The 16,646-nt window shown below is 41.5% G+C and overlaps 1 protein-coding gene across 1 annotated transcript in view; it reads left to right on the plus strand.

Annotated features, from left to right (window-relative positions):
• TBCD (tubulin folding cofactor D) overlaps positions 1 to 16,646 on the plus strand; it is a 228,112-nt gene that overhangs the window by 109,662 nt on the left and 101,804 nt on the right. Inside the window, exons 15-16 of the mRNA XM_006268721.4 lie at positions 4,654 to 4,711; positions 16,418 to 16,447. Coding sequence (XP_006268783.2) covers positions 4,654 to 4,711; positions 16,418 to 16,447 — 88 coding nt within the window. The remainder of the gene's footprint in view (positions 1 to 4,653; positions 4,712 to 16,417; positions 16,448 to 16,646) is intronic.

Genomic DNA, 16,646 nt, shown 5'->3' on the forward strand with positions numbered 1-16,646 from the left:
TTATAATGCTTGATTAAAAATATATAAAATTACTGAATATGTCTTGTGGATTAGAAAGTAGAAGTTATATATAATTTAAGACCTATGAATTTTATAAGGATAATTCTTTTCTTGTTTCCCTAGGAAAATAAATCAAGTAAGTGCATTTTCTGTAAGAATCAATGCACTCGGAAGTAGAGTTGTTTTGCCAGCTTGTTTAAAACGTCAGTGCAAAAAAGTATTTCTACTATTTGTATAAACTGTGTCATTTTAGTTCTTCAGTTCTTGCCCACTGCACTTATTTAACTATGTGAAACTATTGCTTAGTTATAATAAATTTTAATTTTCTTGAAGAAAATGACACAACCTGTCAGTAAATTAATTTTTCTTGGCATTTGTTTTCTTTCTGGTGAGATCTAAGTGCAAGCTATTTTCACTCACTTTAGCATTGTGCTATATGACACAAGTGTGTATGCGCACAGTGTGTGAGTGCAGGCAACTCTGCCTTCCCTGCGGTGGTGCGTTGTTTGTGGTGAGAGAAAAAAAGGAAGGTGTGGTTGTTGGATAAACTGATGTAGCTTGCCCCAGGGCAAGATTGTCCTGCAGAATCAGGAAATTTGAAGTATTGCTCTGAGCTACATCTTGTGCCATGATGAAACATTGAGAATAACTTCTGTGTACAAAAAATCTGTTTGTTGTATGCTTTCTTGAGAAGGGAGTTGTACACAAGTGCTTATCTTGCTTTTCTCTAATGTAAAGCTGTGTGCTATATGTGAATCATGAGTTTAAAGGGTGTGCCCTATTTTCCTTTTAAAATTATTGAACATGTATTCAGTCTTTTTATTTGCATTCCTACTAGTTTTTTTACCAAGATATTTATTTACTAAAATGTATGTAGCTTTCATGTAATGTAGCTGATATTGATATGAATTTAGAATTTTTCACTTAAGAACTGTTACAAATAACATGGTTGATAACATGGTTGATCTGGGGAACATTGAGGGATTGTGAAAGGATGTGTTAAAGAAATGGAATTGTCCCTTTTTCAGACACTGTTTATTGGCTGGAGCAGAGGGGATTGGGCCTGCTCATTGACACACCTGAGGGTGCTCCCCCCTACCCCTCGTATTTAAGCTTACTGAGGCTTTTCAAAAGCCCTTTTGCTTCTGTTAGCTGTAATACCTTCCCTCCCCTTAGTTGTAGTAAGAGAATCCTATTTCTGTGATGCTGTTAGTCTTGCCAATTGCCTTCTTAGAAGCAAAACCAATTTTTTCTTGTTGGGAGAGATTGACATGAGGTTCAAGTGATTTTTCCCCCCCTCTTCATAGCTTCAAAAAGAAAAGTTGGATTCCTTGAAATAGGATTAATTGTGTCTTGTTCAGGTAAAAGTTATAAGGAGTGGTCCCAGAGGCAAATGAGATTGGGATTTTCCTGGTGGGTTATGTGTTTATAGGAAGGGGGAGACCTGAAATGTCCTCTGCTTTGATGAGCTGTATAACCTCACCCCTTTTACCTGGTGGGGAGGAAAGGGAATGAGATCAGAATAGGCTGAGGAGGGTCTACCCCAAGTAGTGTGGTGGTATGGAATGTGCCCCCTTCTAAACTGCACTGGAAGCAATTAAACTTCTGATATGAGGGAGCAGCCTGTGCTTAAAATAATTTTTCTGTCATTTGTTTTCCTGCCTGTCCTGCTCAAAAGACTAAATATACTTCAAGGAACTACAAAAGTGTCTTGGAGACTCAAAGGTGCAAGTCATTCTTTGCTGTACCTATTAGAAGTCAGGTGCAGAAAGTTTCAAACAAGTCGAGACATGTTTCGTTACCTGGCTTACAAAAAAAATCCCACTTTGTTTGACACGAATGATTGCTTTATGTTTGGAAATCCTGGTGGAGTATCACATAAACTCCCACAATGAAAGCAGACGGGTGTAGACGCCTAAAACATGTTTCATCTTAGACACATTGCTCTCCTTGCTAATCTGCATGTTATAGTAGTAGTACATTGTGTGTGCACTCATTTAAAATGAATTCTATTTGAACAATTTAGTAACCCAGTTTGATGGGCTTTAAAGGAGTAGCATACAACTGTTATCGTATGGAAAAAGCTGAAACTGAGCGCAACAGTTAAAAGTGATCATGAATTCCATATATTTTTACTTGCTGAGAAGCCAGACACTCAACAGAACTGTGCTACTGTAAAGTCAGTAGATTAATTTCTGAGTTTTGTTTGTCAAAATATTTCATGATTTTATTAAATAAGGCTTTGAACTTGCCCTTGTTCATATTAAACTTCTGGAAACCTGAAGCAGAAATATGCTTCTCTTACTTTTCAGCACATTTTTCTTTATATTTTTGTAGATGCAGTTCTTGCTAGAAGGGTTTTCACTGGTCATTGTTTCTTTAAAAAAAAAAAAAAAAAAAAGTGCGTGTGTGAGAGAGAGAGAATCCAACCCACGTTGATGAAAAATAAGAGGTCTTTGTGTCAGGGGGATTCCAAAGTTTTTACATTTCAATTTCAAACTCTCTGCCTCCTCCTGCAGAGCAAGGGGGCTTCTCTCTGCTTGAGGAGGTGGTGGCAGTGGCAGTTTCCTCCCCCTGCCCGCCCACCTCTGCCTCCTCTTGTGAAGCAGCGGAGCTTCCCTCCACCTGAGGAAGTTGCGGTGGCAGCAACGGTGGCAGCGGCTCCTCCCTCCTTCCCACCTGCCTCTGCCTCCTCCTGCAGAGCAATGGGGCTTCCCTTTCCCTGAGGAGGTGGCTGCGGCGGCTCCTCCCTCCCCCCCACCTGCCGCCCTGTCCCTGCCTTTGCTTCCTCCTGTGGAGCAGCGGCTCCCGCCTCCCTGCCTGAGGTGGTGGCGCCTCCCTCCCTGCCCGAGGAGACGGAGCCCCCACAGGCAATTGCTGCCAGCCCTCTGGGTGGCACATGCACAGTTGCCCCAAAATGTTATGGACATACAGACAGACAGACTAAGCACTTTATTATATTAGAATATTTGTGATACTACTAAACAGTATTTTAATAAGTGTATTTTATAAAATATGGATATGGTTATAATCTCACTGACTCAAAACCTTCCTGCATAGCCCTATGTCAAAACTTTACTGAAAAAATCAGTCATCAGTTGCTCAGGACTATAACCCAAGGCATTGGAGCCAGTCAGTTATTTTGTTTTAGGGTGCAGTCTTGTCTTTCACAGTCTCTCAGTAGTGATGTCTTCTGATACTGTCTGATTTGTTGTTTGATATTTGAATTGAGACATTATTGAAAAATAAAATGTTGTTTTTATTTGCTTAAAACTTTTATTTTCTTAAAATGTCTGGAAGTCCTAAGTTTGTTTTATTTTAACATGTCTAAAACATCTGTGGTATAAAGCACATTTAAAATAAAAACATATTTCTGTAATTGATGTTTGTATATTAAAATACTGAAAAGTTTGGAAATCAGCAAACAATGACATAGTGTTAATGGTGTTATAACTCTTGTTGCAACATAATTAAGCCACCCCATGGATTCAGGTAGACAGACTGACTGGTGCCTAATGGTCATTAATCAGAACGGCCAGGGTGTACCAGCTTCTGAGTTTTCATTTTGCAGTAGTATATGTTTCTCCTTCTATCGGTTAGCCAGTGTGAGAAGAGACTTGATTATCTTTGAACTGTGAAATATTATATCTACCTCTGCATAAGGTGGGGACCAATCTTTTTGGCTGGTATACCACAAAGGAAAGCTCCTTCCCAAGTTCCACTCTGACCCCCTTCTTCTGCCTGATCCCTTGTTCTGCTCTTTCCTTCCTGATGTGTTACTCTGCTCTTTCCTCCCTGCCTGCTCTACTGCTCTATTCGCTTCCTTGCCTTATCTGGGCTGTTGTTCCTGCTCCCTGCCAGATCTACCATGTGCCACCAAAGTGGCCATATCTGCCATTTGTGGTATGTGTGTCACGGGTTGGCCATCCCTGGCATAATTTTAGCTGTGGTAAATTAGGTTTTGCACTCTTACTAGAGATGCAGCAGTTAAGCTATTGGTAGAGATCTTTGGATTGTTCCCTGTTGCCACTCCCCAAAGAGCTCTTTAAAATATAGCTGCGTATAATTCCATTTCATCTGAGGATTATAAGACACTTCAGGCATACGCATATGAAACTTCATGATACTGTAGAAAGTGCATCCCCTAAAATTGCTAGTTGGCTAATATACATCTTTTAATATTCAAGTTGACTTACTATCAGTGTGTAAATTGAGTTGATTCTATGCTGTGAATCGACCAGATATACAGAGACAATCTGTAAAGGCAATAGCATGCAGTTTATTCTGTATGGATGATTTTATGCTACAAAGAACTTAAAACATTTGAAAAATGTTTAATAATGTATCAGTACTGGTGGGTAGTCACAGTGTAGTATGTCTTCCCAGATCAATATAAAGTGACATAAGGTGTATTCAGTCACAGCTCTTACATTTCCACAGACAGTTGAGGGAAAACTTTTTTCAGCCCAAGGAAATACCTAATTGAATACAAGGAAATATCAAGTTACAACTCTGATTTTCATTAAGATAATTTAAGCATCCTTTTCCAGGGAATCTTGAATATTTAATATAAGCTTAATACTGTGATGCTTTGCTTGTACATTATTAATCTTTATGCATGCATTACTTATACACTGTGTTTTCCTTTCTCAGTGCTTTGGTAATAGCTGCAGTGTTTGATCGTGACGTTAACTGCAGAAGAGCTGCCTCAGTAAGTTGACAGTGTCTCATTTATTCCTATATTAAAATTGCAGCTTACTTGCAATGCAAGCTAATTGGATAGAGATGGATTATTTAAACAAAAGGTATATATTATGAGCAAAAAAGTATTTTAATATAATTATAATGTGGCTTGAGCACTATTAAAAATAATACAGACACAGACTTGTAGACTATATTATGAATCCACAGTTAAAATTTGTCCTATTGTTATCACTCTTCCACTGTGCAATGTAATATGTCCTAGGTGTCCCTTCACAGTATCTGATGAAGTAAGCTGCTAGTTATGAGAGCTTATTGTATACATCTCTGATTTAGTTAGTCTGTAAGGTGCAAATGTGCCCTACCTTCTATATTTCTTGGACCCATTTTATTCTGTGACTCTGTAATACATGGAAGGCTCTATAAAACATGCTACTGAATCTTGATACAAAAATAACAATCTTCAGATGTGTTCACGGAAATTGAAAATATTATAAGAGGGCAAGGAATGTTGTCCATACACACATCTAGATGGGGTTAGAAAGCAGAGCCATCAATACAAAAATTAATTTTGTAAAACGTGTCTGGACACTAGAATGTTGGCAAGAAGATAGGTAGGAAGCATAGTTAATGTAAGGAGACGGAAGCATGTAAAAGGGAAGTTGTAATATTTGAGAGGAGGAACTTGTTAGGGATGTAATTTAGTATGTAGTAATGTATGTGTAATTCAGTTTGGTTGGTCATGTTTCCTTAAAGTTTTGTTCTAAGAAAAAAGTATCATTTTTTAAACCCTCAACCGAGCAAACAAACAAACAAAAATGTAGCTCAGGTAGAAGTTAAAAAAAAATGGCATGCTTAACCGGCTGTCTGTGTATATATAACACAAAATATACAACAGTGCTCATCAGTGAATCCAGTTGTCTCCAATATGTGAATAATCTTCTGTCCAAATGTACAAAAAATAAAGGTGTACTTTGCAGTTTAACCAGGAGCTTAATAATGTGGCTAAATGAATTTCACAGCCAAGGAGAACTTCTCACAGAAGAAGCCTCGACAGCATTCTTCTGTCTTTTGGCTCCCCTGTGTGTAAATGGTTTAAGTCACTGGTCTAAGTTGCAATATTTTCACTAGGAAAGAGAATCAGTTGCTTGTACAACTGGATCCTGAACCATTTAATCAATTGATTGTACAACTGCCTCCTGAACCATTTATGGCTTTATAGGTTACAATCAAATTGTAACCTTTAATTGAAAACTAAAAAGCAGTGAATGTGGAAAATAGAATGCTATTATAATAGGCTCTCTGCCTAAGTCATCTCAGAACATGTGATTGGCAGCTATATTAGCTGCCCTAGTTTAATCTTCTGAAGTCAAAACATGTATTCCTACATAGAGTACAATATATTAGACCAGGGGTGGGTGCTGAATCCCTGACCCATGGGCCAGATCTGGCCTGTGGAGCCATGTGATCCAGTCTGTGGGGCTCCCCAAAAGTCTGGAAATTTTGTGTTGAGGGAGTGGAGCAATTAACACTGCCACATTTCCAAAGCCCTGTGGGGCAGATGACATGGTCTGGTATGTGAATCCAGCTGGCACGCATGGAGCTGGGGGCAGGCTGGCAAGCTCAATCCAGTGGTATTGCAATTGTGGGCAGTATACAACCTCTTTATGCAAAGCACAGGTAAAAACAGATGGAAATCAAAACTACACAGAAATTAGTTTCTTTTCATTTTTCAACCTGAGAAATGCATACAGTCAACAATCCCTGTTTGTAGGGGTAGGTTGTAGGGAGAGTATATTATTTGATGGAGTCCAAGTCTTTGGTGTTTTGAACTGTATGGATGCTTCAAAATGTAGCTTGTGCTTTGTAATCATAATTACAAATTAACTTTGAATATCTCTTAACCCTAACTGTACTCCTCAGAACTGATTTTCATAAAATGACTCAACTACTTGAGGAGCAAGTCTGCCGAAAGTACTTTATTTACCAAATCTAAGATGATTTTGGATTTAAGGTAAACCTCTGATAATTGGATTTTATACATGGAAAAAGTATAAATTTGTTATAATTTTCCATGTATGGAATCTAACGGTTGGAGGGTCACCTTAAATTTATCCTGTGCACTGCTACAATTGGTAAAGGAGCAGCAGTGGGCGGTGGGGGCAAGCAGCCTTGCCCTTGCCCTTTGTCCTTCCCACCACTTGTCCCTCCCCTCTGCTATATGGGTTTCCTCTCCCAGTATCTGCCTCCTCCCCCCCTACCATGGTGCCTGTGTCCTGCTACCTCTGCTTCCCATCTGCTCCCGCTGCAGCCTCTGCCCTTTCCTGCAGCCTCTGCTCCATACCCCCCTCAGCCATTTATTGTTCAATTTTAGCCCATTTTAGCTCAGGGCATGTAGCTCTGGCCATGGCCTGGCCACGCTGCAAGGATTGCAGTCATGGTAGTAGAAACTCCGGCTGCTGCAACCCCTGCTTTATGGATGGGCTGAGCCTGGAGCCATTCTGTTCTCCATGCCCCTGGATGGAATGGGGCTGGACATGTGTTGGACAGCAAGTGGCGAGTAGGGACAGAGGCTGCAGAGGGGCAGAGGTGACAGGGGGAAAGGCAGCTGCTGTAGCTGCAACTCCAGTCCCCAGCCTGGGCTGAGGCCAGTTAGCTTTGGACCCACAGCAGCTGCCTGCCCCTTTCCCTGCCTTGTACTTGAATCCAAGATGGAGCTCACTATTTTTTTTTAATTCCAGGAAATACAGAAGTGCTGTGTAAGGTTATGAATGATTTACAGATGAAACATGAAAATCTAAGCCAGTTGAAGCTAATTTCAGAGTTAATTAAAGGGTTAAAAAACAGTAATTTAGATTACTGTATTTACTTGAATCTAAGACAGAGTTTTCCACCTAGTCAGCATTAGGAAAACCCCCCACCTTCTTGGATTTGAGTACCAGCCCCAGGGCAGGTGTCAGTTTAGCTCTGGCTATGGCCCTGGGCTCAGGGCTGAAGTCAGAGCTGAGCCACCCTTGCCTTGGGCTGGAATGGCTTGTTTGGGGAGGGGGCTTGCAGCCAGAGGAGTGAGGGGGAGACTGGGGTGGGGGGTGTGGAGGAACGGGAGAGACCTGAGTGTGTGGCTCAGGAGAGAGCACAGGAGAGACCGGACCCTCCAGGTTCCCCTTCCCCCTCTCTCCTTACCTTCTACTTCCTATTCCTCTAGCTCTGACCCCTCTGATCCCTCCAGCCCAGTTCCTAACTTGACAGAAGAAGAGCCATTTTTTCCATACTACCATTTAACATATTCCTTTTTTTAATCTACACTTTTTACTTTTCTTGTGTCATTGTGCAAGTTTGAAAGTGGATTTGTACCACCAGATTTCACTGTTTGGAATGCTTGTAGCAGGTGTTGGTAACCTACAGCTCACCAGCTGGAGCTGTCTTACAGAGAGGTTGGATCGAGGTTGCAAAGGTATGATCCAGCCTGAGGCAGAGTCCCATGCTGCTGGTTTGCCAGTTGGCAGTTCAGGGGGTTACATCCAGTAGCACTGGTCCCCTTGTCAGCCTCCCACCCCTCCCCATTAAAAGCTTGCTGACTCCTGTTGCATAGCATAAATGGAAATGGGAAATGCATAGTTATAAGAGTAGCATCATCTGTAATGAGATGTTTTTGCTGGCATCCAGCTTTGGAATTAGAAAGCTGAGAAACAATTTCTTGTTAGAAAACTTTTATAGATGTAATGCAGAAAAAAAACCCTTGAAGTCCTAATTATGCCTAATCTTTATTACAGTTAAAATATATGCTGTAATAGCCAAAATGTTTTATTTGCTTTTCCATTTATTACAGTGTACAGCATATTATAATTTTGATCACCAATAAAACAAAAATGCAAATAGAATTATTTTGAACCTTGAGGGTAGGGAGAAGTAAAATAAGCTTTAAAAGACAATTCTATGCCTTATTTTGCAGCCATGACATGAATAGTTATTGCTTATTCACACGAATATTCCTTGTAATATTCCTTTGGGCTCTACGGTATTCTGACAGATTAACGTAGCACTGAACCATGGGAGTGGCATGATCTGCAAGTTAGTGTATGATACTGAGGCTCAGTGCCATGTCTTTTGCTCTGACATCTGAGTCAATCAGAGTTAACCTCTCTGTATCTCATTTTCTCTCCTATGGTAGGAGAGTGCAGGCAGCCCAGAGCTGCCCACACTCTCCAGCTCCCCAGGACAGATGCTTTGGTGTCTTAAGAAACCTGATCCTGCATACCCTGTGAATTCATGGACAGGATTGGACCCCTCAAGCCCCCAGGAGCACCTGTTCAATTTTCCCCACTTACAGAGATGCACCACAGGGAATCTCAGAGCACATCTCTGTAAACAGGAAAAGTTAGGGCCCCCCACTTTCAGAGGCCTGCTCTAGGATCTCCAGGGGTATGTCTCAGCAAGCAGGGAAAGCCTCTGCATGTCACAGCATGGAGGCACAGGAACCAGGGAATCCTGAGTGCCTCATGCCTCTATGTGGGGACCTATGTAGCCCTGTGCCTCCATGCTGGTACCTCTGCTGGGCTCTGCACTGATTCATGCTTCATATGGAGGTATGGCTTGATGCAGATCTTAGTGTGGAGGTACAGCGCAGTGTGGGAACTGGGGAATTCCCAGCACCCCATGCCTCTGTGATGGGTCATGTGCTGACTTGTACATCTGCATGAAGCATGGGTTACTGCAGGATCTGGTGCAGGTTCCAGCATGGAGGCACAGGGTGCTGGAGATTCCCTGGGTCCCATGCTGTCCTGCATCTCTGTACTGGTACACACAGTGCCCCGTCCTTCTTCACGTGGCATGAGCTGATTTATGTCCCAGCAAGGAGGAACAGGTCAGCGAGGGATGTGGGGAATCCCTGGGAAAGGGGAACACATCACCCAGTAAAGCAGATCAGCTGCTCCACTTCATTTGGCAGTGTCTGTTTTTACCCACAGATTTGCTATAAAAGGCAGTTGGTGAGTACAGTCATAATGGGAGAGGGTATATTAGGTAGTAAAGGGTTAATCTTTTGAGAGCTGGGCACAGGGTAGTAAGTTACCTGTCACTTACTGTCATGCTGAAAGTATTGTCAAATGAAAACAAAGATATCTTTATAAATATGTGTTTTGATGAGGACAAAAGCTCAACCCTATGTCAGTTTGTTTTAACATCAGCACATTAGGTCAGACTAAGGAATTGTCTAGAATAGCTGGCCAACTGCTTTTCATATTCTTGTGCTTTAGTGAAATTATTTGAAGTCACGTTAAGGTCAGTCAGACATTCAGTAAGAAGCATGTTGTTAGTCTGCGGTCAGTCCCTGTCTTGGTGAGTTGAAGAGCAGTCACATGGAACTTTCTGTGGGACATTACAGATCTCTCTTGCTTAGAATGCTGTTTTTTATATTTTTATTCATCCCCTCCACTGTGGTGGTGGATGCATCCAGAGTTGTTTTGAACTTTGGGAGGCAAAGATGTTTCCTGCATTAGCCTGGAAATTCTCCCCCACTGGTATTAGACATTTGGAATTTTAAAGCTCCTTATGTCAACTTGGCAACTTATTTCCTCCCCCAACCCCTTAGCAGAGGAATGGGATATTTGGGAAATAAGAAGGCAGGAAGAGAAGATAATGAAGAAACCCATGTTAGTTGTTAGAAATGGGTCAGATGGGAACTGAAAGGTAGGTGGAACAGCAGATAACGGTGAGTTCGTGTTTAAAATGACTATGTCAAACAACAGTCCTACCAGTTCCTGGCAGACCGTTAGGAACTATCCTCTCTCTCAGAAGAGAGTTATCCGATGAGTGCTCATCAGTCTGGTTACTTTATTTGTAAATGTGTGTCTGTCTGTTTTTCTCTTTTTAAGTCCCAGGTTGGCTTGATGACAGATATGAGTGAACAAAATTGTGACTGCATTAGAAAACTTCAGAAAAAGTGAAGGAAAAAAAAGCATCTCAAGGAAGAATGTGTCTGTTTTTGCAGCTCATTATTTCAAAGTTGTTAAATAAAAATGAGAGAAATAATTTAGCAGGTAGATGGTATGGCAAAGTGGGGGTCCCTCGCTAGCCACAGAGCTAGTTTCCCACCTACCTCTGGGCCTGCTGCCCACCTGTCTTGCCTGCCATATCTTGTTGTAATTAATTAGGTTGTTAATTAAGGCAGGAGGCTGCCCATTTTTCACCCCAATATTGTGGGGGGGCTATCTGTGGCTCTGTTCTACCCCTACACTGCGGCACAGGCCTCGCAGATGGCATTTCAGGCAGTTGGTTCAACCGTCCTCTTCACCCATTAGCTGTGGCCCCCAATCATGGGACCTTTGGCTCCTGTAAGCCTTGGCCCCATCTCAGGCCAGTCGGGACCCCAAGCTTCTTTGCTTATCGTGGGCATCCCTTATGGTGGGCCCCTGGCCCTTTTGACTGTTCCGGTCCTGGCCCCAGCATTGACCAGTCGAGTCCCTCGGTTGGGTTTATACCTCCTGCCTGCACTTGGGGATTGGGGTCCCCCATTCCCAGCTCAGGTGCTTCTGGATGCATGCCTGGCCCTGCAGGGTCACTCCTCCAGCAGGCTCAGGCAGCTCCAGAAGCTTACCTGGCATACTCTGTTGCAGTGAAATATGGCCCACCTGAAGGTGAGGGCTGGGGTTAAGGCACCCCTACTCGCCTTTCACTGGGGTGATGACCGGTCTGGCATTTCCTGGGGGCTCCCGTGCCACTGGGAGCCCCACCAGGCCACCCACTCCCAGCAGGGTGCAGTTTTAGGTCATGCCCAGGACCAGGAGTCTCCAAACCGTCCTCTACAGCTCTTGCTCTTACCCCAGGATGTTGTGTTCAGCCTAGCAGCCAGGCGATGTTACTGCCTGCTCTGCCAGCAGCGAACTGCCCTGTTTATATAAGCAGCCATGGATCTAAAAATGGCGGCTGCAAGTAAGCACCTGCTGGCTGCTTGGCTCGGCCCTTAAAGTGGCAGGCACCGACAGTGCCGTGCCACAGATGGCTTATACCATGTTATAATACTTAAACCTAAATGTTATAGAAATCTAGAAATAGGGTTAAGTGCCAACGTAACTTTTATTAAAGAGAAGTGAAAAATAAAACATTTTATAATGAACATGTAATAATATGGACAGTGGCCAGGTGGATTCCAAATATAAAGTTGAAATAAGATTTCAAAAAATGAATTCCATTGGAATGAATGCCATTTTTCCCCCCAGTATACATTTCCAGAAAACGTTCTCCTATAACATATGGCTTTACTTCTATTTTTATGGCTTTTGTTTGAAATTTTTTGAACATTTTTTCTTTACTTTAATAATATTTCCCCATGACTTAACAAGAGCAAGTACATGCAAAGAAGTATCCATTAGCTTTTTTTGGATACCCATCCACAAGTGTTCAAATGAGAGTAGGTTCAATATGACACAAATTTAACTCCCCCCCCCCCCCCCCCCCCCCCCCCCCGAATCTGGTAGCCATTCCCATCCAGTGAACTGACTATTGTCATTTTAACCAAATGCAATCTGTAAGCTAAGAACGTTTCATAGCTATTCAGTGGTTTGCTGAAAGCTGGAGAACTAAGTATGTTTTTTAAAGACATTTTAGTAGTGTAAGTCAGGAGACCTGACAAAGAATGTGTTGCTTTCAAAAGCTTGTATATCCCAACTATGTAGTTGATCCAATAAAAGATATCACCCTAAGAAATTTTTGTTTCTCAGATATTTTACAAATTGTAATTGGTTTTATAGTTTCTTGTGCTGTAATATGCAAAGCAGTTTTTCAAAGGCATGTTAGACTAGCTTTGTTATCCAACCATGCCGTTACCCTTAGACCAGTGATTCTTAATGACACAAGATCCTTTCAGGGGTGCTGTAGGGTGCCATACTATGAGCATGTGTAGACGAAATGAGGGGCATGTGTGCATGACACTTTAAAGTGGGTTAAATAGTTTTGCACTGCTTTAATGGTGTTGGCGTTTGCACACATTGGTGGCGTATTACGCATCAGTTCCAGCCACTGTAGCACATTTGGTGGCCTAATGAGCCTTAAATTACTTTGGGGCGCAGCAAACTAAAACGCCTCCGAGGAGTTTTAGTTTGCTGCTCTACAGCCGCGGGGCAAAGCACCATGCTCTGTGCAGCTCAGGGACTGTGCAGGCAGCCTGGCAGCAGTCTGGGAAGGCAGGCTCCACCAAAGGAAAAAAAAAAAGTGTTGAGCCTGATCTCCCTCACCCCCATCGGAGCTTGTCTGCCTGCATGAGTTGCGCCAGGGACCCAGTCCTTCCCTCTGTGGCTGTGGTGGCTCCTGGGACTGCCCAAGCTAGGTGCCTGTGCATGGGTGCCGCCTGGGGGGAGGGCTGCTGCTGCTGCAGAGGGAAAGATCAGTCTCGCTCTCTGCAGCCCAGGGACCGCTCCGTCTGCCGGCAGCTTGCCTTGCCCTGCCCTCCCTGCTGCTGGAGAGGCAGGTAAGACATGGGTGTGCACGGCACGGGGGTTTACTTCGCCCTAAATTGAAATGGTGGTTTTAAAAACCTGCCACTTCAATTTAGAGCCCCTGTTTCATCTACACACGTGCTATGTTAGCATGTTAGTTGTGCCATCATGATTCACAAGATAAACCCAGAGATTTCAAATAGGAGTACTTAGTACTAAAAACATTCTAACTTGTGATCTTCCTGAGTTCTTTGCAACAGGAAAAAATGCTATAATATTCTTCTGTAGTAAAAAAACAAATGAAAGCTAAGAACCGGCATTTTTTCCAAGGGTGCTTTGAGTTTAGAAAGCTTGAGAATTACTGCCTTAGACACATGAACAGTTTTGTTCTGAATTAAGTCAAAGTTATGTATGCTTATCTGAAGACAGAACTAGTCAATAAGTAAGCCATGAAGTTTACTAGTCTCTTACTAAGTTTTTACCTTATTATGTGGTATCTCTGCAGTTTACCAAATTAATCCATTTAGTAAAACCAGTCTATTTATCAGAGAAGGAATCTTTTACTTTGATGGAAGGATATTTCTACCACATATAATTTACTCAGTTACTGATTAGATCTTTCATTTGAATGCCTTTTTTTAATTTAAAAGTAACTTGCAGTGGTAAAACAGTAGCAAAACGTAAAATCATAACATGTTAAGGAAACTTATTCTGGCTTGAATAAATGTTCACACTCAGTTTTAAATGTTTTACAACAAATCCTTCTTTCCACTATTGATCAGTTTACAGTTACATTATAGTACACAAACTGAATGGAAACTCATCCATACAGTCAGCAGGCCAACTGGCTTACTTAAATATGATAAAGTGAAACTTCAGTAGTCTGAAACCAGTGCTTATGTACATAGGTAAATATAATAAAAACGTAAAATGAAACTTTTTAGCAGTTTGAAACAAGTGCTGTGTACTTTGTGTATACTTTGAAAACCCAGGTATCCCCAATTTCTGCTGTTGTAACATTTGGCCAGGTATATCGATGAATCAGCTGAGTGCTTTTTACTCAACCCCCCCCCCCCAAAAAAAACAAACCCCAAAACAAAACCCATAAGAAAAAAAGTGAGAACCATAATGCAGCTGGCCAAGGCTAAGTATAGCCTGTCAACAAGCCCATGGCTGAATAGATTCAATTTTCACAGGTTAGTTTAAGCTGTGTAGATTGAACTAATAAGCAAGTGAACACTTTCTGATTCCAGAAATGCAGACATGTCTCCAGTAGCCCAGGCCAGAAGCCAGGGGGCGCTAGAGGACACCTCACTGCTCTGCTAGAGCAGACAGCCTGAATCTGGAAGGGATCTAGGACAGAAGTTCAATAAACTGATTTAACCTAAATTAGTTAAACCTGATACTACATCCATCCAGGTTTATCTTAAACCAGTTTCCAATCACTCGGACCAATTTGTGTATTTTCTGCCACTAGTTGAAGTGTTGAATCAATTTTGTGTAGGGGTTGGCAACCTATAGCCTGTGGGCTGGATTCAGCCTGCACAAACTTTGTATCTAACCCACAGATGTGGGGCTTTGGCAGCATGCAGAGGTGGGACGTGCCTTATGTGGGTGCTCTCCCTGCACTGCTGGGGAGACAAGCGGCAGTGGCAGGATTAAAGTGCTATGAGTTTACTGTTCCTTTTCGATGGAGCCAAACATGGGTTCAATTTATCTGTGTGGCTCTTATGATCTTTTGGTTCTTATTGCAGTATTTTTATCTTAAGTTTCTCAGTTCGTTTTGCACACGTTGTCAGAAGAGAACTGCTGTATGCTCCCAGCAAATTTTCTTTGTAAGCACAATGACATTACAGAAAAGTGGTCTTATCATTCAGATTATAATGATACTTTCATTTGAACATGTTTTTTATTGTTGTTTGCACTTATGTTTATATTTTTAGATGAAATGTATTTTGAAAAGAGAAATATTTAAAAAATTCCATGTAGCAGTGCAAATGCTGCATCAAGCCTAGGTGGTAGGGATCTGGGGAAGCTTTTTGAAAGAATAGGATATTCTTTCTGGTTTTAGACAGTGCCGGGACAATGCCTTTTATTTTGGGATTCTACAGACATACAAGCTGGCTGTCTCACTTAAGTACCTGTGAAGTTCAGAGGTAATATTCCAGCTGCTTTCTGTCCCCCTCCCCCAAAATCTGGGGCTAATTTGAGTGAATTGCCATTCTAGATCTATGTGTAAATTATTATTCCCTTCTGTATTGATGCTACTCAAAGTCGAGCATATTCAACCCAAGGATAAACATGGTTTTTAGCCCAGGATAGTAAATTGCCTTGATACAGATAAGGATGTAGCGCACTAATTAGGTCAGTTCTGTCTTATTGAGAGTCTGTTTAATGCCAGGCATAAGAAATGAACAAAAATTTTGTTCTCAAGTTTTACAAGTTTAGAGACTAGTATTTTAATATGCTTTCATACCTGTCTTTCTAATAACCACGTTTTCTACTGAAGAATATGCTGTTAAATTAGCAGCATCCCAAATGTATTACTGTTACCATATTCTAAGTAAAAAAGACAAAACAGAGGAGATAACTGTTTTATTTGTCTGATTCTTTTTGAAGAAACTCAAAACACTTCAGATACCATAGGATGGATACTTTGATGAAGCAGTTAAACAATAACAAACTGTCTTTATTTTGATTACCATATTTGTGGTCAAATTTCCTTTTGATTCTAGTATGATGGAGGTCTGTGTTAGCAATCAAAAGTCGCATCTACACGAGGTGCTACAGTGCTGTAGTGTCTATTGTCAAAACTGTGATGCCACTGCTATGGCGCTGTAGCAACTTGCTCTGCATTATAACCCGTTTAAGGTGATGTAGCAGCCAAAAATAACTGTGTGTGATTGGCATGGTGCAGTATGGGCTGTTACTGTGCCATCTTGTAGTACTTCCAAAAGGAAATGCAGATGGCGCAGTAACAAAGGCACTGTACGGTCATGTGTAGACATGCCCAAAGACAATTTCTATGGTTGTGACTGTTTTAAAAAACTTGCATTTTTAAGTTGTTGCCATGCAGCGTAGAGCTTTAAAAGCATTAGAACATAAAGCGGGACCAAAAACTCAACAAACCACTATTCCAGGGCCTGTTCCTCTAACTCTGCTGACTTTTGTATAAAAGATTAAAGCCATGGTTCATTTATACTTATGCATGTTTTGAATTCATCTGGTATTTATCAAAAACCAAACTTGACTCATTTGGTATGTTTATTCTCTTTGTTCCTTAGGCAGCCTTCCAGGAGAATGTTGGAAGACAGGTATGGTAACTTTTCTGAATCTTCATTCATGAAACTTCTTGAAGAGATATTGTAATACTCAACTCAGAATATTAAAATTAAATAGTCCATCTTCAGTAGGATTAAGTAAAAGAACGTCTAAATTTGGATAACACTTAAAACACTCATTATGCATTTTCATCATCTAAAAGGAGGTTCTTCTGTGTTTTATTCCCTAAAC

This window comes from Alligator mississippiensis, chromosome 8 (genome assembly GCF_030867095.1).
Source record: "Alligator mississippiensis isolate rAllMis1 chromosome 8, rAllMis1, whole genome shotgun sequence".
NCBI classification, from domain to species: Eukaryota; Metazoa; Chordata; order Crocodylia; family Alligatoridae; genus Alligator; species Alligator mississippiensis.